Here is a 24,668-nt window from a genome sequence, read left to right on the forward strand (position 1 = left end):
ATCACAACCTCAGAAAATTTGTTATTAGTATTTTAGTAGTAGTAGTATGACTACTGACTATATTTAGTGTGATAGTACAGATTTTTTTCTGTTAGATGTGGAAACACAAAACTTGTGGAATCTTTTGAGACATGTGGCTACACATGACAACATCAGCATTTTTGATTTCACATAGTTATCACTTTTGAATTCGTAGACTAAATTGATTTTCTTTTAAAAGCTTCCTGGCATTATATAAAGTGGTTAAAATGAGCTTCACCTTTACCAGCTGCAACATTTCAGCAATGGACATCACTGCGTCAGTAATTATAATCCAGCAATATAACATATGTGATGCTGAAATGGTTCATTGTGTACAATAAGTACTTTTAGTTTTGGTACTTTAAGTATATTTTGGTGCTAATATTTTTATACTTTTACTCAAGTAAGATTTTGAATGCGGAAAACAATCCAGGACTAAAAAAAGGATATTATAAAAGTGTTATGTTTTTAGGTTGGGTTTTTTTTGTTTGTTTGTTTGTTTTACTGTTTTCTGTGTTCCACCACTCAGTTTGAAGGTTTTCCTCAGGGTAAACACTCGATGAAAACCTCCACACAAAGAGAAGGGATGTGAAATAGTTTCTGTGTCCCAGGTGCTGTTGTGTGGATGTGTCCACGGGGCATCAGCGTATGTACGGTCAGTCAGTCTGTCCTGCAAGCCTCCTCTTCAGCTCAGCATTCTCTCTCTGCAGCATTTTATTCTGAGAAAGGATGAGAAAGATGAGCGAGGAGCTGGTCTCAATGTCAAACTGACAACCTATTTGAATTCAAATCAATCCTGAAACGTGAACAAACTGATCCCAGGCCTAACCTTGTGTCTGAGCGCCTCCACTACCAGGTCTTGTCCCCCTTTGACGCTCTTCTCCTGTTTTGAAGCTCGGAAGGTATCCCCGATGACTGAGACCAGCACGTGAGACTGAAAAGTGTTCAGAAAATTCACACCTTGGCACTTTGAAGGCCTGAATATCTCATTCGGCTTTGGCTGTTTCCAATATTGATCTGCTCAAATAAAAACAATAAAGCACCAAATGGTTCCTTCGCAGCTTTGCATAGCCGTTGTTCTGGGACTACTCACAAACTTCTTGCTCTGGAAGAGATAACAGTGGTGCGTGTCTGCTGCAGGGTGTTTCGCCACAAAGCCGAAGACTTTGGGTGCAGATGGCAGGACGGCACAGAAGGAGATAGTGGACAGATGGCACGTGTACAACAAAAACTGAGGGCAGGGAAGACGACGAGAGGATTGAAAAGTGAGAATTCAAAGAAAGCAAGACGTGGAACTCAACCCTAAGCATTCCTGGATTGGGATGATAACTGGTAGACGTCCGTCACACACCTTGGTTTTGTATTCCAGAATGTCGACCCCACTCAGTGACAGGAAGAGATGGACTTTGCTCTTCTTCGCTGCCTTTTCTGAGGAATATTCATCCGGCGTCTATGGATGAGAGGGGATTGACAACATACAGACTTAATACATTCAGAGAGTCCCTGCAGTGGATGCAGACTTGGTTTGCCACTAGAATACAAGACTTCCAGATGTGCAGAAGAATCCCAGCATCCAAGTCAACGGTTTTTGGACAATGTGATGACATCTTAACACATGAATTCATGAAAAGCTTTACAAACACAATGAGAAAACTACACAGCACTGTGCCAGGGTGCTTTACGGAAGAGTTGCATGAACATCGACATTGAAATGATATAGAGGGAGGGCGAGGCGAGGCAGGAGGCAAGTGGCGACTACAGACCTTTAGGCTCTGAGCTGCTTCATTCAGGATCTGTAGTCCATCAGGGCGGACCACCTCAACTCGGCCAAGAAACTGTAGGTTAGAGACAGACATACACATGGAGCTAAATGGTGTTTTAAACAATGAATACAGGCTTGTGGCCCACAGCAACAGACGGCACAGACATGACAGGTCAGTGTCACGTGCTGTACGTACAGTATGTATCAGAAATGTTCTTCACATACAAGTCCTGACATGACAGAGCTGAGCCTGAGCTCACTCTGCTCTTCTGCTGCCATTATTAATCCCAGGTATCTCACCTTGTGCTTTATTTCCCTCGTTCAGAATGAGATTTTGAACTGCTAGGAATGAGGATTTACCTTTACTGGAAAGGAGATCTCGTTATCATCTTCTAGAATGTCGCCCATTTTAACACACGCCTGGTACCGAACTCAACCCTGCAGGCTGACGTTATACATACATAAAAAAGACACAGAAATGTTTGAATCACTTCAAACAGCAAAGAAACGCAGTGAATTCAGCTTACCTTGTTGTACACATACTTTGACCAGCGTGATTTTATTACTAACACATAGGTGTAAAGTCTAGAGGAGTTAATGAGTAACAGTCGTGTCTTCCTTATTGCCCTTTATCAGATATCCAGCGTGCCTGGAAACGTGTCTAATAAGTTTCAGCACAAGGACATGATACAAGTAAATCAAAGCATATTCAGACAATCAGACAATGGCTAATTAAGTGATAATTTCTTGCTATATCCTTTTTATTGCAAGGGTTCAAGATTGCATTCATTAAAAAGATAACATGGTTTTTAGAGTTTCCACTGCCACCATGACTGGAGACAGTGTTTGCTCCTTGATAAGGCCATTTTAACCACCTTATTAGATGAGGCTTTCATTTCTTCCTAGATAGTCTGACATACAAATTTCTCATTTTCTCACGAAAAAGAAGTTTCAGGATTGCTGGCATGTAAATGTCAGGTGGTTTCTGGGGGGGTTTCCACTCACCCTGTGACCGGAGACAGCTTTTGTTCATTTTAGCTTCCTTTCACCAAGACGAGGCTGCTTTGACCGGCGTCATGGGTTCATGTGCTTTTTCTTGCCAGACTCTTTTACATTGAAAAGTTTCTGAATGATATGAATTTAAATGAAAGCAAGGCTACTGGCATGTTAGTCATACACTGTGTGAATCCACACATCCAGAAGTTTAAAGACGTGTACTGCAGCCTAACTGAACAGAAAACACACAGAAAGAACTTCCATATCAACCATATTTAATATTTGTTTGCAGTGAGTGCCACTTCATCGATGCTCGATCATATATATATCTTTCTATTAGCAAGCGCATACGGACAATGTCAGTGTCTCAGTCATAAGCTAGTGAACAGCATTATGGCCAAAATGACGTCATGTGACAATGCTCGAAGATGATGACAGCATGAAGGGAAGCCTAAAACAGACAGACGCCTGATCACATTCACAAGATCCTGAATGACAGTCGTTGGATCAACTTTAAAACCATTTTAGACATGAAGTAATCAACCACCTTTTACAGGAGAAATGCAGCTTGAATGAAGATTTCAGACAGTTATTGATCAGTTATACAAAAAGCAACACTTTTCAATGATAACTACAGGTCCCAAACAGCTGAAAACAAACATGTACCTGTTTATAACCAGTCGCATGTGAGGCTTATGTGTTTGTTTTAGGCTCAGTGTCGCTGCAGATGTGAGAGATGGACAGACAGACAGACAGACAGGTGGTGTGTGGACTCTGAAGTGGACTGTAGACGAGTGAGAGCACAGAGACAGATCCCTTTTTCAGTGTGCTTTAGGTGAACGAGGGGAGGAACAGCCGAGATGAATGACACCATCCATCCAGACAGACGCAGATGGGATAGAGCCGCATTAAGTGCCTATTGAGAGATTTGTTCCCCCATTTTCTGAGAATCTTCATTTGGGAGAAACAGCAAACCTGAGCACAGATCATTAAACACGGGGCTCTATTCCATCAGCTTCTATCTGCGCGGCTGGTGAAGCAACACTGTCGTCTTGTTCTCGAGTCTACGAGTCGTTCACGGACATGTTCTCCATGACGTTGGGCAGGTTCTGGTCTCCTCCTTCCTTCTTCTTCTTCCCTCCGTCCTGCTGTTTCTTTGCTTTCTTAGACATCTCCTGATCAATGGGAGCGGGCTTGACGAACTTAATGATCTCTGTCAGACCTGGAGGACAGATGAGTAGGGTGAAAAATAAACTCCAACCTTGAAAAAACAGCATATATACATAAATAAAGACAACAGTGAGCAAGGACCACCACGAAAACTGTGACAGCACCTCCTTTGCCTGTTTTGCGTCTTTTCAAATGAGCACAGCAGATGTGGAGGCATTCATTCACAGCTTACCAGGAGGCATGAACTCCCTGAGCTTCTCTGGAACAACGATGCCTTCTTCGGTCTGATAGTTCTCCAGGATGGCACACATCACGCGCGTGGTGGCGCACATGGTCGCGTTCAACATGTGCACGAACTCTGCCTACGTGGGATACGGAGAGAGGAGGTGTATCAAGAGTACGCGGCTACAGAAGGGATGAAACATCTACCGAGGCTAGGCTGCCAGGTTCGCTGCCCCACAGCAGCCGAGGCCGTGTTAGCAGACGGGTCCTCGTCGGGATGCACAGCCGTGTCGGAACTGAGAACGCACCTTGTCCATCATCTTTTTGGTCTGTCCGTAGCGGATGCGGAGGCGTCTGGCCTGGTAGTCAGTGCAGTTTGAGCAGGAGACCAGCTCTCTGAAAGCACCAGAGCCAGGGAACCAGGCCTCCAGATCCAGCTTCTTACTGGCTGCGTGATTAAGGGCACCTACAATGACATACGGTGGAAGTAGTTAGCCAATATCATAGTCTAATCTTCATGCAGGCACCCTCCTGGCTGGGCTAAACTCACTGTAAATCACTGCCTCAGCAGAAAATCACTTACACACCAGGTTTATTACCTTAAAAATAACCAGGAGACGGTTGCACTACTATATAGGAGCACAGAGCTGGAATTAACTGTTTCCATTACAGATTACTCCACAGTATATGTTTTTTTCCCCCAAAGTGACGTCTTTTCTTGTTTGGTTCAACCAACAGTCCAAAACCAAAAAAAAGGATTCAGTTGACTATGAGATGAAGGAAAGCAGCACATCCTCACATTCGACAGGTTGGAACTGGGACTTTTTGGCACTTCTGACTGAAAAGGACTTCATTTATTAATATATTTCAAAAACGTCCTCTTTTCCTGCCAAAGTAATTTAGTTCCTTAACCGCAAGAAAATAAGGCTCCAGGAATGTCTCCATGTATTATCACGAGATTTATTATTTTATTTTCCAACAGTCACATTATCAGTAAATTACAAAGAGGGATGTGGCGACTCTGTGACCACACAGTTGTTATTCACAAACAAATGCATTAAAACTGCTTTTTCTCCAGGGCTCCGGGGCTTAAAGCTTGTGGAGCTATCTGACTGGAAATAATTAAAAGTCAGAGCTTTGTGTTGATTACGTACTCTCCAGCAGCTTCAGATGTGTTGCGTGCTGTGGTTCGAGTACGTGTCGGACCTACCAGAGACGATGTTGACGATGCGGTAAGGAATTCCTAGCGACATGTAGAACTCTTCTGCCGTTCCGATCATCTCGTCAAACATCTCCCACGATTTGCCGTCATGTGGGGAGGAATAGACAAACTGCTCAATCTACGAGGAGAAAACAAAGGGGGGGAGTGAATGAGAGTAATTTTTAATATACAACAGGGGTCGCCAACCTTTTTGAAACCGAGAGCTACTTCCTGGCTACTGATTAATGCAAAGGGCTCCAGTTTGATACACACTTCTGACATAATCAATTTACTCTATTTACCTTTAACTGTATGTTATTATTAATCATTAATGACATTGATCTGTGTGAAGACACTGATCATGTTGATGATTTCTCACAATAAACATCAACAATGATTTAACAAGATATATATATATATATATATATTCAAGTGCAGGTGTTTTACAAATTGAACTTTTTCAAATGATCACTTCTACAACAGTCAGGAAATCACAATGTCCCATTTTCACTATCATGAATTATTTTGCACCATGTTTGTACGAATAATAACTCATGTAAAATACAAAAATCAACTTTCAACTTTTTAAATAAATCTGACTCGTCACACTGGAGGCTAAACCACCTGCACCTCGCCAGATCACGGTCCAACTGGTCGGCCGAGTTCCCGGACATCGCCGACGCTCTTCTTACCGTTGTAGTCGCCCCCAGTTGAACATCGGAGAGAGTGGCGATTACATCGGTTCATATTTCTCGTCTTCAAGTACAGTTTTAGCAATTCTTTGACAACCTCCATGTCTGAAAAGGCCTCCTTCGTCGTGAAAATGATATGTTTGCTTTCTTTTTTCTGCCATGGTTTTGGGGGTCAGTCATCTCCTAATATTCGCTGCGCCCGCTAACTTGTTTCCACCATGTTTGTATGATCTCCATCAAACGCTACGTTTTCCTCATGTTCATTTATATTAAACATTTTTTATATATTGTCATTTCCAGTTTATATGTAAGCGTGATTTAACAAGAATAGCAACTGAAAAAAATAGCTGGTAAGTGGCGCTATTTGAGCTATTTTTAGAAAAGGCAGGCGGGCGCCTCATGTGGTCATTAGGGGTGACCTGGTGCCTGCGGGCACCGTGTTGGTGATCCCTGATATACAAAGTACTTTAGAGAGTGCATGGCACACAGATTTTGGACAACTTAACCAACATAATAATTAGATAAACAATAACATATATAAATTATAAATGATTTTATTGGTTTTTTGACTTCAGTCACAGTGAAAAGTTATATAAAACAGGACTTTTGTCCTCAACTGACCTTCTCAAACTGGTGCACCCTGAAGATGCCGCGGGTGTCTCGGCCATGGGAGCCCACTTCCTGCCTGAAGCAGGTGGAGAAGCCGGCGTAGCGTATGGGCAGGTCCTCGGGCTTGAGCCACTCCTCCCTCAGGAAGGCTGCGATGGGCTGCTCGGAGGTGGCGATGAGGTACTTCTCATCGATGGCGTTGTCGTCTGACTTCTCGCTGCTCTTACCGATGACCTGACGTAAACACATACAAGAAAGATGAGATCGTTCTCAAATGTAGTATGATTAACGGTTGTTGTTATATGAAGCAGAACCCAGTCCAGTGTAGCAAGCGGAGCCACAAACGAGCAGCAAATGAGACGCTCTGTCCACGTGTCCAGCGGACACTGATAGAGGGGCTGTGGTGGGCTGTGGTAGCATCATGATGCAGACATGTTGGGTGCACCAGACTGCTGCTGCTGCTGCACTCAAAACAACAACTTCCAGCCCTCGCTCGCCATAGCAGAGAGTGCTCCATCCTGTCCATCTCCTCTAATACCAAACAAAACATCTGTTTCTGATCCTGCATCCAAAGCACCAACAGCACAGGGCCGTTTCGTGCTATGATTATTGTGGTCAGAAACATCACATATTTATTACTATAGTCAACAAACTAAGAGCTGAAAGCCAGTGAAATTACCTCACAGCACATGTGCCTTGGATTTTAGCAAACCTAACAAACAACTGTACACTACAACTTAGTTGAACTCTGCAATCAAAAATCAACCAAAACACACTTTCTACACCACAATCAAAAGCAGGTTGCTTGTGGTTTAGGTCAGTTAACTGGGGATGACTTTATATGCAGAGTATTGTCTGTGTTAATGGTTAAGTCATAACAGTGACCTAAAATGCATGCAGTCTTTCCCACTTAGTTAACTTTAAGAAACCCACCAACAAGCCGCGCTTCAGTAGGTCCACTAGTTGCCACAGTAGCCTCAACCAGATGAATCAGGAGCCTGGATCTTTGCTTCTGCTGTTTACCAGCAGAATGGTGCTCCGTCGTGGTTAATCAAAGAAAACAGCTAAATGAAGACAGGAGTGCTGTGCTGCGTTCACTGCGCACTGGAAAAAAACTGCCTTAATGATGGTAATAAAATTGTGGGCATATCTGAAATTCAGGATACTGGCACGTGCCCACCAACTGCAGATGTTATGACTGTTTCATGATGGCTAGATAGCAGCCACTTTTAAAATCAAGCTCCATTTCCTGTCATTCATTTGTGTTAAACAAGGTCACGCAAAGAAGTTGATTTTCAATGCAGTGAACTGTCTTCTGCCGCTATGATCTTCATCAGACAAAACTCTTTAACTCATTAAACCATTACCTTTGAATCAGAATTCACTGATGAATGGAAAGATTAAGGAAGCAAGAAAAGGTCTTTTTGGCCTTTACTTCTGGAGTGGGTTGAAGCATTTCGATGTACAGTATCGACTGTAGCGGCTGAAAGTGATCATTGTAAAGATGAAAACTACTGCTCCTCACAGCACAATATGAAACAGTAGTGAGTGCACCACTGCTAATGCTATCATCAATGTGCAGCTCTTTGTTTGGGCCTCCAGGTGGCGCTGACGTATTTATTGTCTCTATATTAGTACATGTGCCAGCATATGTTTGGGCAAGGGTGCTTGGAGGTGCCCTCTCTGTGTGTGTGTGTGTGTGTGTGTGTGTGTGTGTGTGTGTGTGTGTGTGTGTGTGTGTGTGTGTGTGTGTGTGTGTGTGTGGTTTAACTCCAGTGAGACGACTCTTTGTAAAGTTAAACACAAGTTAACAGAAAAAGTGGAGGAATTCAGTAAAAGCTGCCTCACCTTGTAAAGCTCTTCGTCAAACTGGCTGAGCTGGGCGACTTCCTGCATGACCTCTTTCCTCATGAAGAAGGGTGTGTACAGCATGGTGTACTTCTTGCTGTGGAGGATCCTTAAGGCGTAATTGATCAGAGCCTGCTCCAGGAACACCAGCGGCCCCTGAACATAACAGAGAAGAAGAAAACTACTAAACAGACGGTTTTCTCTATTTGCAGGTAAGGTAGCAAGGGGCGGCAGTCACAGTCGTTCTTTGGAGAGGAGGGAAAAAAAGCTTGCCTGATGATGAGTGATTCACTTGTTTATTTCCTGCCTACGTTGGAGATCATATCTGAACTCACCTTCAGAAAGTAACCTCTGCTCCCAGCCACAACAGCTCCCCTCTCTCCATCAAAGCCATCAATCATGACCACCAGGTCAACATGGGAATACTTCTTCTGGGCGGTGCAGTCGCCCCAGGTGCGCTCCACCTTGTTGTCTGCATCCTGTCAGGAGGAAGGCAGATCAGGCTGATTAGTCAACGGTCCAATTCCAGCTTCCAAGATGTGAGGATCTGCTACTTTTCTCAGGTTTATATCCTTAAATATAATTTAATTGTATATCGTTTGGTTTGGACCTGTTGGTAAGACAAAACAAACCGTTTTAAAAGATTAAGTTCATTTCTGTCGCTCCAGCTAAAAGAGCGCAGTGAAAGGAGTAGTGTGACAGTTTGGGGAATTTGCTAATTTGCTTTCTTGCGGAATTACATGAGAAGATCGATACCGCTTTGTAATATTTGTACGCTACATATGAAGCTGGAGCCACGAGACGATTAGTTTAGCTTTTATTTTAGCAGACTGGAAACAGAGGGAAAAGGCAAACATGGCTTTGTTCAAGGTCAGAAAGCGAGCTGCACCCAACCCGTTTCTGGTCTTAGTAAAATAAACAGCACGTATCTCAAAATGTCAAACAAATCCTTTAAAATACATAATCATCATCAGCATCAGCATGAGGACAAAAACATCTTAACCTCTGGGAAATTGTGATGTGCATTTCATACTACTTTCTGACGTCTTACTTTTAAAATATAATTGCAGATGAATCAATAATGAAGACAATCATTAATCAACAACCTAATCCTAACTGCACACCATAAATGTAAAACAATACAGCGGTCATAAAAGCCACATCACTTCCACATTCACAGCTGACTCAATGCTGCTGACGTCCATTTTTAGCTCTTGATTTTCATAATGAAATCAATCAAACATTCTCTTTACAAATTAGGTCTATGTTTTAAAATGTGTGCCTCTCTCATTACAAAGTAATACCTCAGTTCAGCCTCCTCTTCACACATTACGAAACAGCGTCAGTAATTGATTTCACAAGGCATCACAAATCTACTTTATGAGACAAAGCCTACCAAGACGTTTCAGTCTTTTTAAAACCCTCAAAACAGTCTGAATGCTCCCTGTGAGTGCAGCATTTTAGCTTTTGCTTCTTGTACTAACTATTCATAATCAACTCCAACGATATCTGCCTGTACAACACGACCCACCTCGTCGTTGCTGATGGGTACAGATGGGTGCAGAAGGTTGCCGATCTCTCTCAGGTACTCGAAGCGCTCCGCCTCCAGCTTCATCCTCTCACTGTCAGTTTTCTCCACTGCCTCGTCCACCAACAGCCGCACCTTCTTGATCTGGGTGACTGTCAGGGCCTGACACAAAAACATGCAAACAAGTGCAGAAAATCTAAGAAAATAAGCAGTTTGTAGGTTTTCAATTTGATCTGTCTTATCAGAGAATGGCTTCACAAAATAAAAAAAAAAAAAGCTGCCATGCATGTGGTGGTAAGTGCTTCGAGCACAGGCAGTCATACCGACAGGGTTTCAGCTGTTAGGGACTCCAGGTTCTGAGCTTCCTCGGGTACAGACTCATCCTCCCCAACTGGTTCCTTCCTCTGCATTTTCAACATAGACAGGTGTTAAGGAAGGCAAAAACACAGCTCTAAAAATCTGACTTCTCTCTCTCAGGTCTGGTCAGCGCACACACACTGACTGCTATTTCTCCTCTGTCAGTCTGCATTACATGGCTCAAAGACCTGATGAGTCATTTGGTGTACCTTCATTTTCTCCCCGATGCTCTTGCTGCACAGGTTCTTAGCTTTGTTGAGGTTGTCTGCAGTGAAGCGGCCTGTCAGGGGGTACATCACAGTCAGTTAGTGCAAGACAGTGTGTGGGTGTGGGTGTGTGGGTGTGTGGGTGTGTGTGTGTGTGTGTGTGTGTGTGTGTGTGTGTGTGTGTGTGTGTGTGAGCTGCAGTAGCACGACTAGTGACCTGGTGACAGATGTTGCCGTCAGTAGCAACTTACCCTCAAAGACTATGACAACAATGTAAACAAACTGCTTTCGGTCTTAAATAGTAGTAGCAACTAACTGCTAATACCATTCACGTCATGAAGCTGGATCAGATTCACACTGTCTGTGACTACACTGCAGGGCGAGGTTGACTTGTCGTGCTGCTTGCTGGGATTGCATCAGATTGCACGTTACTACCCGGCATCGCTAAGCTAAACTCACCCAGCATTAGCCAGCATTTTGTATTGACGTGGAATCTGTTAATATTACTGCGGGAACGTGTGGTTACCAACTGCTTGGTGTATATCGATTAAAACCTCATATTAAGTAACTACCGTCATCTACGTGACGGATACACATGTGGCTAAATTGGATTCGGTGAAGAGTTAGCTGCGCTAACATTAGCCCCATTGCGTGCTATGCTCTTCCTCTGGGAGGGCATTATACCAAACTCCATTCAAATTTTGCCATAAATTATTGGCTAGCTTACTGACAGACATTCACCTCCTGCACAATGTGTTTTTTTAAACATTCTGTTCAAGTCATGTCCACGAAAATGTACGGTACGAATATCATGCTCCAAAGCAGCACGATAACTATTTAAATTGTTCACTTTCTGAAACAGTTCGCAGTCCTGTGCAGTCTGTCTGCAGTGCAGACAATGTTCACCTTACTGCGGCAACAGGCACGGAGATAGCAAGCGAAATCATTAAAAGAATATTTTCTAGAGAATGATTTTAGGATTTCAATGTACCGAATAGAAGATGTGGTCATACAAATACACTAAGTATTTTAAAGTCCCGAATGGGATATGAAAGTTGGCTGTATTCGCGTACCAAGAATGCAACAGCAGATTTTTTAAACGGAGTTGGGCGTTAGCACCTCTCCAGTGGAAAATACACAGACGCTACGCTAATGTTAGCATTATTAGCCACCGCGCTAACGTTAGCCACCATGACTGAAACAACAAAATGAAAAGGCGCTTACATTTCCTCCACTCTGTGTCTGCGGCGACCAGTTTATCAACGAGTGTTACATCTTTAAACCTCTTCCTTTGACACTCGCGGATGAGTTCTGGATCGCCGCCTTTGTCGGTCCGAAACAGGTCCAGGTCGAGCACCATCTTTCCACGCTGGCTGTCAGAGAGAGCTTGAATGAGCTCACAGCGTAGACTCCTCCAACCGGGTTGCCAGATCTTGTTTGTCAAGCCACGAAACCGTCATCACAATTTGATTTGAATTACTTATCTATGCATGAAACTTGTATTATACACAATCCATTTTTTGTTTAAAAATAATTTAAAACGCGATATAATTGTTTTTCTTCGGATGAAGTTGATTACAAAAGCTATTTTGGAGACATAAAAATCTAAGGTTTTCCTCCACCCTGGCAACACACAGCAACGGCAATACATCAGATTAATACAAAAATGTCATGATGAACACATGTAATTTATTTGAGGAGCCAAAAAAACATGTTCCAATATTATTTTATTTGATGATTACATGCACAAAAGTAAATTCATGTTTCACAATACAAAATGCTCGATGGTTGCCCATATATGTAACCTCACATCAGTATAAAAGTAAAAATGATAGGACCAATTAATCCATCCTTATTTGAGTATAATATGCGATATGCACATGTATAAATAACCCATAAGCATGACTCTAAAATGGAACGTATACAATGCTCAATGTGTACTTCAATGCTTCAGAATAACTTCAATAACTCAAGCTTGAGATTCATTTAAGTTTGTTTCTGTACAATGCCGATATCATTTCACAATAGTTTTTTTACATGACACTGCAAAAAAACAAACAGAAAACGTCTACCATCTATAAGACTAAGATAGCTTTACTGACCATTAAACATATGGCTTTTTACAGATCCTTCTCATACACACACGTAGCGTGTTAACACATTTCATTAGTCAAAGTGCACAGTTGCTGCCATTGCAGCACAGCTGAGGAAGAGGTGGTTAGTTGGTTGATGGCTTAAGGGCACATCAGCAAGGATTGTACATGTACTAGTCACCTTCCAGCTGTGAGCTCATGGCTTCTCCTATCTGGCCAAATATTGAACCATCAGGTTTGTGACCATCATGGCCATCTATCTTCAGGTCAACCTTTTGTCCGATACCAATCATTCAGTCAGGGCGTATGGAGTCCTATTGTTTGTGTTTAGTCCCCTCCTTCCACAGTGCAATGGCTTTTTGCCCTCATTTCCATCCCGGCCTCATAGATAGCCCACTGCAGAGCTGCTCCGGCTGGTAACTTGGTAAAGCCTTCTTCTGAAATGTGGTTTATCTTCAGGTAACTTCCCGGCCTATGCAGAGCCACTCCATGAAGGTGGGAGAAAAGCAGCACTAAGTCACTTGTCAGCCTGTAGTGAGATACCAGCCTCAGCTCAACGGGGATATCCGATTCCTCTGAGTACTCAAAAATGGCCGCCATGTATTTGGACAGGTCCTGGCCGCTGGCTTTGGCACGGCCTACCTCTTCTCCAATAAGTTTGACGGCTGCATCAGAGCTGAAGGCGTTGGAACCAAAGTCCAGCCCTCCGTCTGCCTCCTCGTCTTCATCGTCACCCTCCGGCTCTGGAGGCTCGGGTCTGTGACTGAGGCCCCGTGAACAGATCACCAAGATGAAATCGCTCTCCCGGATCTGACGGCAGTGCCAGGCCATATTTCCCTCCCCAGCCACACTCAGAGAGTCCCACAGGTCCAGGCACACCTGGGGAGACAAAAAGTGTCACAAGAAATTAATGACATGTTTAACCCCACCCCACCTCATAATAAAGGAGAGAAGGAAGAAAGAAATGGACAGTATATAATCAGTAGCTTTCAAAGAGTTTGCCAACATAATCTCTACACATGTTTTCATGTTTCCAATTCCACTAAAACAGAACATCTGTGGCAAGCTGCATTAGAGTCATGAGATGGCCCGTCCACTACCTGAGTGGCCATGTGCTGCTGTATAAAAGCCCCTAACTGCATGACGGCTTTGACATGAGCAGGGCCGTCATAGCTGCTGTAGCAAATCAGAAGACGAGGAGGGGTCAGCCCGTTTCTCTGCAATACCACCGCTTCCTCCTGAGTCCCGCTCTCCTGATGATGTTGAACTTCACACAGTGCCGATAATGGCAAAGACGGGTCAGAGGTACAAGAGATGTTCTCTGTAAAATGAACAGTTTGCATGATTTTAAATGGGCCTTCATGACATGCAGTGATATTCCACGAGGTATTTAGTTTGTTTTTGCACCTGGATTCATGAAAAGTTTCTTCATCTGCAGGTTGGGCTTCCTCTTGCCGAGAGCAGCCAGTGAGACTACAATAAAGACTACCATAGCCAGGCCCAGTGGAAGCATCAGTGCCAAGGAGGGAGTGACAGACAGTGGCGAGGCACCTCCTGAGGATGAGGATGCATGATCACACGACAGTTCAGTGTCAGACCTTGAAGAATTACTGCACATAGTTTGACATTTCGGGAAATAGGTTTATTTGTGTTACTGCAGAGACTTAGATGAGATGATTGATGCTAATTACTGAGCTAGAGCTGGGAGGAGATTAGCATAGAACAGCATTAAGCCTGGAAACAGGGGTAAATGGCTAGCCTGGCTCTCTCTGAAGTTCCAAAATATGCCTGTCAGCACCTTTAAGACCAGGAAAGAAGCAGAGAGTCCACAAAATAGATCCATCAAGGAACCTCCTGTAAAACCTCAGTGTTTCAGATGGCTGTAGACATGTTGGTACATGTATTATACATATCTTTGGAGACAGACGGGCTAGCTGTTTCCCCCAGACTTTATGCTAAGCTAATCGCCTCCTGGCTGTAGCTATATAACTTGCAAAGAAGCATCACAACAGTGAAGAGCCACTCATCTAACTCTCAACAGGAAATCAAATAAGGATATTTGCACAAATTTAGCGGCATAACTTTCAAGGATGATGAAGATGGGACTGATCACACTTGTATTAAACATTGTGTCTGTGTCTAATACATACACTGTATACGGTCCGACACACACTTCTTATCTCCACAACAAAATGTAAGAAGGGGTCTGCACAACACCCACTATGACACCCTGTGACTGTGTGGACAACCTCGCCTACCTTTATGAACACTCATGACCTGAACAGTGAAGGTTTTCCTCACTGCATCCACTTCGTTAGCTGCAATCTGTGACACAAGAAATGTTGAGCATGAAAAATTGGTCTCGATGTTGGAAAATTGTAGTTTGACAAAATAATCTTAAACTTGTATTCATTGTTTTTTCTTTTTGGCCACTTGGTGGTATTGCAATAAGCTGTAAACGCAACACCGACATATTGTTACCTTGAAAAGGTTGATATAGCAAACATGATAGCAAACAGTCAACGATCAGACACAGCTACATTTAGCATTTATTGAAGTTGTGTTTCTGGCAACCAGATAAAGTCCAGTACTCTGTCTCCTTTTAGCTCTGTTTTGCTCTCCACCAACTCTGCCGCATCTGTGTGTTGTACACTGGCTCTGTGTGAGCTTTTTTACAGCGAACAGCTGCCTGCTGCTGGAAAGGATGCTGATGACAGAGCTGCAAGCTGTAAAACCGAAACAGTGAGCCAAAAGACACTGAGAAGCCCTGCAGAGCTGAGTGACAATTCTCTGTGAGCAATCTCTTCCACATCACACTGAGTCATTTGATACATGGGTAAAATGAATATTGATTAGTGCAGCTTTGACTCAAGGTCCACTTAGTCCCTCTCTCTCGAGAATTCACCTTATCTTAATTAGATACTTAGGTCACATAATGACAACTTTTTCACAACAACTGGGCCGCTGATGAGGTCCATAAGATGTGGTGGAAAGCTCCAGAAACAAGCCAGAAGTGGACCTTGAGTTAAAATTATTCCATCAAACTACAAAAAATGTTTCAAGACAAAGAATAAAAAAATATAAATGAATATAGCCCATTTAATACATATTTTTTGACACTAGTATTTCTATATCATCGATCAAACACAAAGCCATCCGAGGATTTTACTCACAAAACAATGATTTTTAGTTAAAACAATTATAGTTTAAGATATTCTGAAATATAGATTAGCTATCATCCACTTTTATTTTACCTCACAGGTGTAATTGGTGCCTTCCTGAAGGTCACTCAGCTGATAGCTGTGGTGAGTCTGGTTTGTGGAGGAATCCTACGGAAATTGAATGAATGGATAATCAAGTTCACTTAATCACCACATGCTCCCATAACGTAAACAACAGAAAAAGAAGGTACGAATGCGCCGGATGAAAACAAAACAGGGAAGTCTAAAGCTGCTGAAACCACTCACAGGTACTATGTCTGTGTATGTCTTCATGCCATTTGTGTAGCACAGTGAGAAGTAGCTTCTGATGCCCAGGTTTGGAGGAGCCAGGTTAAAGGTCACAGTGACGGCGGCCCCTTCCTGCTGCACCTCAATATGTGTGGGGTACCAGTCTACAACCAGACCATGACATATTCACAGTTACAGTTAAGCTGATCATAAGAAGAAACCTTTCATCACAAGATGGCATCGTTGTGCCGGACTGGAGTTCATCTGGGAACTCAGAGTCAAATATTTTCTCTCACCTTTCTTGCACTGCTCGAGGCCGTTCTTCTCTGCACATGCTGCAAAACCACAATGTGCATATTACTTTAAATTCACCATTAATTTGGCAAAAGTATTACTGAAAGACACATGAAGAAAAGTGGCGTATTTAGACAGCCCACAAGCTTCCGTATGTCAGCGCGTAACATGTAATTATAACTACACGCACTGTAAAAACAAAAACCAAACCGATGGGTTTTGGATGTTTGAGGTTACCCTGAAGCAACCACTAACTCTGTGAACGTAAACATATCTAGAGCTGAAAGGGTCCTCACAGCGTGTGGAGAAGATCTCGCTGTGGTAGAACCTCTCCCACTCCTCAGGCACCGGCAGGGCCATGACTGTAACTGCATACTGGGACCCAAGGGAGAGGTTGGGGAAAGGGTCTGACTTGTACACCTACAGAATACACACACATACACACACACGTCATGCTTTTATCAGATAAGGTGAGATAAGAGATTTGACATATGCTCCATTCCATGTACAATAACAATATATCTTAAAAAGATAAGATGCAGAATAAGTGACTGGGAGGCTCCCGGTCTTCAGCTGTTTTTTTCTTTAAAGATTCGGTATGAGAATTGTTTAATATTTTGATATATTCTGCCTGTTTAGGCTCATGTATTGTTTTATTTACTTTACTTATTCCTTAAAAACCAAAACTGCTACCTCTTGGAGAGCAGTGCGTTGAAATATTGGCCTGATATATTGTTTGCAGTTTGGATATGAGACTTGGACTCGGTAATGTGCCAGAATACTAACACAGAGTGGTTGTTGCAGGCTGCAGCTCCAGCATAAACACAATCAAGCCCACCCACAATCACCCAGATCTCTTCAAACAACAGAAATCCATTTTTGCCTCAAACACCACACTGTATCCAGTACTGTGATGTTTTTTCCTCCACTGGATTCCCTGCTAGTGCGCTCCAGTCAGCATGGGAGCGTATCCAGAGATGTATGATTTCACGCATGTTAGCAAAGTACAAGAAAGCACAGGACTTTCTCGTAAAATGAGACTACATAAATAACAGGCTTTCCTTTGACGTAAAGCTTCTCTCATGTCGTTTACAGCTTTTGGACGATCTTCAGCCTGAAATGCACAGCTGTTTGCACTGAGAACCCTTTTGTTTCTTTTATAGGGAGGATATGTCACTGTGATCTCACCTAAAACATATGATTGTAGCATCATTTCACAATCCCCAGGTCATCATCTGTGAGTACACTCAGAAATCCATTAGCCATTACATCTGTGCAACTATCTTGTGCAATATTATATCATTTTTTGCTGTGCCTATATGTATTTTTTTTTACTGTGCAACACTGTTTTATTATCTATAGATAATTAGATTGCCGTTGCATGCACTGAAAAAAATAGAGCTTTATTCAAATGAAAAGTATTACTCTGCTGTCTCACTCAAAATCATCTGTGAACATTTCTGTGACTAAAAACCGTGAGAATTCTCACAAACAGCATACGAGACAGGAAAACAAGCAAATGCCGAAGCAAGCGGGGCCCTTCCTACCCTTTGAGCGTGCGATGCCGGGAGGGACAGGTTACGGTGGAAGAGAAAGAGCTGACAGGCGACACTAGACCCTCCCAAAGCCTGGAGGGACACCTGAAAGCCCCGCAGGAAGGCGATCCCTGCAACAAACACAAAGGGACAGAGTGAAAGCTGAGTCACAGACTGTGGAAATGCATCAGATCAGCGCACCGTCCCAGTCTCTCTCTCATGCTTTGAAGCATTGTAATGAGGCATACCTTTAAGTAATCATTCACTCTATGTCACTGAAACAAATCAAACAATGTTCTGGCAAATTACTTTTGGGGAGATAACTCATGTCTGACATGAAACATGAGTTTCAAAACTGACTATTTAAAACCAACCAAACCGCTACATGACTTCCACCAGATTTAAAGAATGCTGTGTGTCCTCACAAGAACTGCATCCAGACACCGGCATGAAAAAACAGGAGAGATGTGTGTATTTTGCTGTAAAGCCATGTGCACATACCATAGAAACTGGGCTTCCAGGAGACAACGATGGTGTCAGATTTGGGGTTTGGCTCATGTACAAACTCGACCTTCACGTCATTTGGAGCTTGGACGTAGTGCTGACAGATTTCAGGATCTTTTTCACCGAGCAGCTCAAAACATGGCCATGGAATACAGCCTGAGGAGGCATGAAGATGGTTAGAAAGTGTTTCTCAGGACATGACAATTTCTAGACAATGCTCATGTCAGCGTCCAATACAAGCCTGGATAACTAGTTAAGTGAGACTAGTCTACAGCCAAGCTAATGTGACGCTGTACTCGCATTAGCATGCTAACATATCCACAATCACAATGCTAACATGCTGATATTCATTTGCTGAAGTAATTCATTTACTAGAGTGTTAGCATGCTAACATTTGCTAATTTGGACCGAACACAAAGTACAGCTGAGGCTGATGTCACTGGCGCTGCAACTGGACATGCATTCACCAAATTTCTAAGCAATCCATCCAATAGTTGTTGAAATTTCACTAAAAATCACACTGTGTGTGACCTGAGGAAAAAAAAAAAATGTATATATATATATATAATATATATATATATATATATATAATATAATATATGTATATATTATATTATATATACACACACACACACACACACACACACATATATATATACACACACACACACACACTACCATACACCTTCTCACTCAATGTTTTTTTTTTTTAATTTTTAGTACTTTCTACATTGTAGATTCATACTGAAGACATCAAAACTGCTAATTAACAGCATCTCGGTCAAATAGCTGCAAAGAAACCACTACTTAGGAAGAACAACAAGAAAAACTTTTTTGGGCCAAGAAACATAAGGAATGGACATCAGACCAGTGGAAATCTGTGCTTTGGTCTGATGAGTCCAAATTTGAGATTTTTGGTTCCACCTGCCGTGTCTCTGTCCCACATGGGGTGTTTTGCTGCTGACACTGTTGGGGATTTATTCAAAATTGAAGGCACACTGAACCAGCATGGCTACCATAGCATCCTGCAGCAACATGCCATCCCATCTGGTTTGCGTTTAGTTGGACGATCATTTATTTTTCAACAGGACAATGACCCCAAACACACCTCCAGGCTGTGTAAGGGGCTATCTGACCAAGAAGGAGAGTGATGGAGAGCTGCGGCAGATGACCTGGCCTCCACAGTCACCGGACCTGAACGCAGCTGAGAAGGTTTTTGGATAAGTTGGACCGCAGAGTGAAAGCAAAACAGCCAACAAGTGCTAAACACCTCTGGGAGCTCCTCCAAGACTGGAAAACCATTTCAGGTGACTACCTCATGAATCTGATTGAGAGAATGCCAAGAGTGTGCAAAGCTGTCATAAAGCTGTCAAAGCAAACGGTGGCTACTTCCAAGAATCTAAAATATAAAACATATTCTGTTTGTTTAAGCTGTTTTTTGTTTATTACATAATTCCATGTGTGTTCCTTCATAGTTCTGATGTCTTTGGTATGAATATAAATTATTGTGTGGTTAGCCGGTCCAGCTGGTCCAAATGTTGGTGCTCTTTGCAATAAAAAATAAATTAAATTAAATATTAGCACTCATTAGCCAATAGCAACACTAAAGATTTGACAAATATTTGTCCCAGGATTACCAGTGTTTCATCTGTTGTTAGTTGTTATAGGACATTTGCCATTTGTTTTTATGACCTCAGTTTTGACAATAGGTAGCAGCCTATTTGCTCTTCAGGCTAGCCTGTGTTTAAATCCTATTTTAAAGAGCTAACAGTGTGACATGTGCTCATCCCAGTGCTAATGCTAGTGTTTCGGACGTGCATGAGAGAGACAAGAGGGACAACATCTGAGTCCATGGGGTTATCAGTGCATCCATGCTTTCATGCAGTTTCTCAGTGAAATTAGCCCGCAGTCCAGCGCACCCCGTCTGAATCAGACTTACTTCCAAATGCTTGGATGGAGTTAAAACCTAAAGCCCTCTTGACATCAGCTCTTGTTATTCTGCAGTAATCACATCCAGGTCCTCCCTGTGAAGGAGAGGCAGTAATGATTTCAGACTTTGCACGTTCAACAGCATTTCTGCCAAGGCATACTGAAAGTTGTTTCACATAAGGAGAACAACCCGGATAAATAGGTTTTCAATTGAAAAGAGCATTAAACTGGAATGTAGCAATGACAATGAATGAAACACCGTAAGGGAGACACGGCACAATAACAGATACAGTGCACACCCACAGTCCTAGACAGCAATAAAAACAGATTCAGACATTTTTAACCTGAATTTAAACATCACCTCAGATTAGATTCATGGTTGCATTAATTCCACTGTACGTTCATCTGAAGCAGCAATGTGGATTGAACGTGAAAGAACACCAAAGAGGGAAAGCTTGGAATTAATAGCAGCAACAAATAGATGAAATTAAGTGCAATATAAAAAACTAGAAATGAGCTGTCAATAAAAGAAACATGCATGCAAACGTTTTACAGAGGAGCTGATTCAGCTTCATGGTCAGTTTGCAGGCTGTAGTGCTATAGTCAGCTATAGACCAGCCTGAGTCCTGCCCCCCCCCCCCCCCCATCACAATGCCAGAAGCCTCCTGTCTGTCTCCAGGACCAAGTGCTCATGTCTTTCTTAATAGCTCCCTCAAAAATATGGCATTCCTTCCGTCCGGCAGAATCTGCTCCTATCCTCAAGGCATCAGTAAACTTCAGCTGAAGTGCTTATCAGATGGTCAGCGAGTCTCAAACCCCCCTCCCTCGACGATGCTTCACCGTCAGGAGGCTGAGGGGGCTGCGTTTTTTTGTAGCTCTCTGAAACCAAACAATCTGACAGTCCTCTTTTTTCATTCTTTATGCAACTATTTCTGCCGCTTTTTATGTAGGCCTACGATTGAGTAATGTGCGTAGTTATTCAAATATTCAAATGTATATATATATATATTTTTTACTTGCTTGGTTGAGTTACACCATGTCCCTTTTTGTCATTTTCCTTTTTTTTCAGATGGAGACCCATGTGTACACTCAACCAGAGGAAACATGAGAAAACTAACAAAACCTCTACTCAAAAAAAAAAAAAAGAAAGAAAAAATCTATGCAATCTATGTCACTGTGTATGAGATCATGTATTGATAACTGATAGGGTTAGGTGGGCTATCGGGTTCTGGCCGAGGTCAGCTACATTGGGCCTAATAGTCGCTGATTTTTTAATATCTGTGGCTCTTGACCTAGTATAGTATATAGACATAGTAATGCATCAGAATTTAGTATCTGATTTCTATTTTGGATTAATAATCTAGATCTGCATAATAACTAGAACTAAAGAAACCAAATAAATGTAGAGGAGTAAAAAGTACAATACTTGCCTGAAATGGAGGGGGGTGGAACTATAAAGTGACTTTAAATATAGGTCTGCTGATACTGTAATTGTACAGTACTCAAGTGAATGTATTTAGTTACATTCCAGGACTGCTTCTGCCATCTGCTGCTGTTACACACTGATGGCCATGCTGCAGTCTTTAAAAAAAAGATGCTCTTCCATCCTTGCTGGCACATGCTGGTATAAGAGAGAACATGCATATGTGCCTAAAGCATTAAATAAAAAACAAAACAAAACTTGAACCTCAGAGGAATGTTCATGTATAAACCAAAAGCTACTTTAATGTCCAAACATCTGCACATACTTTCCGTCAGTGGTTCAAACACTACATCAGCACTGACAGCGCTGTCAGGGGGACTTTATCCTGAATTTATAAACCGCAGTGATGATAAAACATTAAGGGTCTATTTTCCCTGTGCTAAATATGTCAAATGTGGTTCCAAGACACAGTATCAACTGCTGCTGGTTTCTGTGTTGCAACAGTTCTCACAATAAATAACCTGAACCCACAGAAACAAATACATGTTGAAAGGCATTCGTCATCTGTGAGTAATATCACAAAGTGTGAGTCAAACTGCCTCACACACACACAAACAGTAGTGCTGACTTGCCCTGCAGGTTTGGAGACCTTAACTAGACCAACAGGTGGAGAAAATGAGAGAGGAAGAAATACTGCAGTTGCCCGAGGCATGAGAGAGACAGAGTGGTGTGATGTGCAGGGTGGTTAGCACAATGGCACTTTAAACTGTCAGGTAATGGCCTTCAGAAAGTATTTGTGGCATAAATAGTTTCTTGCACGCAAGCTCATGAGGGAACATAATCAACGTGTTTGGCATGCAAGGCAAAACAGAGAACCCCCCCCCCCCCCCCCGACACGCTCTCAGTACGGGTGGCTTTTCAATATGCACACAGGATACACAGGGATGAAAGAAGAGGAAGAGCCGAGGGGAATCCAGTCACGTGTGCTCCCTGCGATCCTGCTGCTCGCATCAGATTTTCAAATACTGAAAACGATGAACGAGGATCAGGGAAGTTCAGGCCTTTTCTATGTAAAACACTGGTTACGCGCTCATGAGAGTCGACAGAAACCTGTTTGAGAATGAGACAAGTTGCCACATCCAAATGACGACGTGTATCAGTCGAATGGGATCGCTTAGAGCTCAGCTCAGGATGACAAGCCTGCTCGCTCCCTTTGTCTGTTTACTACTTATGATGGGAAACTCTCCCTGACAGAGGCCTAAAACGCAACACTGAGGCTCAAACCTGTCTCAGATCCTAATCCTGATGCCTGGAGCTACCTATTTGAGTCCATGCGTACAATATTTCTGACCTTTCACACAGAAGTGAGGCTGAGAGGAGGAATGTTCTGGAAAGATGGACAGCGTGTGTGGAAGAAGTCAATAACTCCAGTCCCGGACATGTTTGGCTTCATGCTCTCAGTGTTTTCAGCTGGGAATATCTGAGCCTTCATTTTACAAATTATACAGCTCTGCTTTAACTTACTCTTACGTTAACAGCACTTTCTATTGCTTTCACTTGTGACCCCTTAAAATAAAGTTGGCTTCTTGTAACTCCTCATTAGTACGTTGCTCGTGTGGTTTGTTTAATTGGAGAAAGATTTTCCCCTGATCGTTAAACCTGTGAAATTTTGGGGGGCTTTCAGATGTTCCAGTAGAGCAAAATTATTGAGTAGAAAAAAGTGCATCAGATTTCCAAACCTATTCACTCCTGACCCTTCAGATTTACCCTGACCCCCAGGTGGGTATTTTTCTTTTCCTTTCTCTCTGCATGTTTTATATGAATAAGTCAAAACCATTTACAAGTGATTCATGTGAAAAAAGCAAAGATTTGGAGATCCCAGCTTTGAAAGAGGAAACAGAGGACAGAGGTGTTGGAATTACAAGACATAGTTGATGAAAATAAACCACGTCTGTGTAGTGAACAGGACACAGGATGACAGCCGGTTAGAACAGAACCCAGCCAGGAAGCCAATAAATGAATCTAATGGCTCTACACCTTCATTAATGTTTACCCCATCTAGATTACAATGTGTTCTATTAAACATCAAACCACAGTCATTAAGTCCAGGTTTGCTGGCTGTGCAGAGGTGATTACCAGCTCACACCAGCCAGAAGACACGATGTAAACAGATGCAGCTGGACAAGAAGCAGCATGTCGAATAACTGAGCAGACCAGCAGTGTACACCAGGTCAGCCGCAGTGCTTTAGTGGTTTAAGTCTGACCATATATTAAAAAAAGCTAAATGAGAAAATTAATGCAGGTACAGTGTAGCTACAGAAGATGAACCAGCATATGTGTCAATAGATCAGCACAAGACATACACGCATGTATATGTACACAAGGTGGGGACTGCGGCTTACCTGTCGTATACAGTCCAGACTGCAGTCCTGAGGATTGATGGCTGCGACATCATCCTGAGCCCAGAGCCTCTGACCAAGTACCAAGAGATGGTACGCGACAAAAGCTGCCTTCCACATGCTGCTACAGCCGGCATGACATGGTCCAAGTGTGAGCTCCAGACCTCAAACGGTGGACTGAGCGGCTGTGAGAAGCCGCCACTCAGCCCAAGAGTGAAATGTGACATCAAAGCCTCCTCGATGGTGCGTGAGAGTGACTGACAGGACCCCGGGAGGAGGGAGAGAGTTGATGAGGGGAGTGGTGTCTCCGGGCTATGGGTGGAGGCTCACCGTACATGTTTTAACAGCGACGCTGCCAGAAAAAATCATTCTGTGCAGTAGGAGCAGGAGGCACAAGGCAGGTTTGACTCGCGAATTAACAGTTCGCAGC

General features: G+C 42.8%; 3 protein-coding genes across 3 annotated transcripts; all 3 read right to left on the reverse strand.

The window, feature by feature from the left end:
- Positions 1 to 677: 677 nt before the first annotated feature.
- On the reverse strand, positions 678 to 2,191 carry LOC121613340 (PTB domain-containing engulfment adapter protein 1-like). The gene is made up of 6 exons (XM_041946693.1): positions 2,144 to 2,191; positions 1,785 to 1,856; positions 1,373 to 1,471; positions 1,115 to 1,252; positions 851 to 955; positions 678 to 740 (listed from the first exon to the last, which is right to left on the reverse strand). Exons 1-6 carry the CDS (start codon positions 2,189 to 2,191, stop codon positions 678 to 680), a joined length of 525 nt encoding a protein of 174 aa, XP_041802627.1.
- Positions 2,192 to 3,028: 837 nt separating this feature from the next.
- Positions 3,029 to 12,003, reverse strand: sars1 (seryl-tRNA synthetase 1). The gene is made up of 11 exons (XM_041946001.1): positions 11,837 to 12,003; positions 10,616 to 10,686; positions 10,373 to 10,453; positions 10,053 to 10,211; positions 8,857 to 9,000; positions 8,522 to 8,677; positions 6,686 to 6,907; positions 5,382 to 5,511; positions 4,480 to 4,637; positions 4,182 to 4,311; positions 3,029 to 4,001 (listed from the first exon to the last, which is right to left on the reverse strand). Exons 1-11 carry the CDS (start codon positions 11,970 to 11,972, stop codon positions 3,844 to 3,846), a joined length of 1,545 nt encoding a protein of 514 aa, XP_041801935.1. The 5' UTR covers positions 11,973 to 12,003; the 3' UTR covers positions 3,029 to 3,843.
- Positions 12,004 to 12,309: 306 nt separating this feature from the next.
- On the reverse strand, positions 12,310 to 24,464 carry si:ch211-207e14.4 (interleukin-17 receptor D). Its single transcript, XM_041946248.1, has 12 exons — positions 24,242 to 24,464; positions 20,427 to 20,511; positions 18,485 to 18,643; positions 17,996 to 18,114; positions 16,745 to 16,868; positions 16,451 to 16,489; positions 16,173 to 16,318; positions 15,960 to 16,034; positions 14,964 to 15,030; positions 14,113 to 14,259; positions 13,806 to 14,026; positions 12,310 to 13,584 (listed from the first exon to the last, which is right to left on the reverse strand). Exons 1-12 carry the CDS (start codon positions 24,356 to 24,358, stop codon positions 13,033 to 13,035), a joined length of 1,851 nt encoding a protein of 616 aa, XP_041802182.1. The 5' UTR covers positions 24,359 to 24,464; the 3' UTR covers positions 12,310 to 13,032.
- Positions 24,465 to 24,668: the final 204 nt, after the last annotated feature.

Source organism: Chelmon rostratus, chromosome 10 (genome assembly GCF_017976325.1).
Source record: "Chelmon rostratus isolate fCheRos1 chromosome 10, fCheRos1.pri, whole genome shotgun sequence".
Lineage (NCBI taxonomy): Eukaryota > Metazoa > Chordata > Actinopteri > Chaetodontiformes > Chaetodontidae > Chelmon > Chelmon rostratus.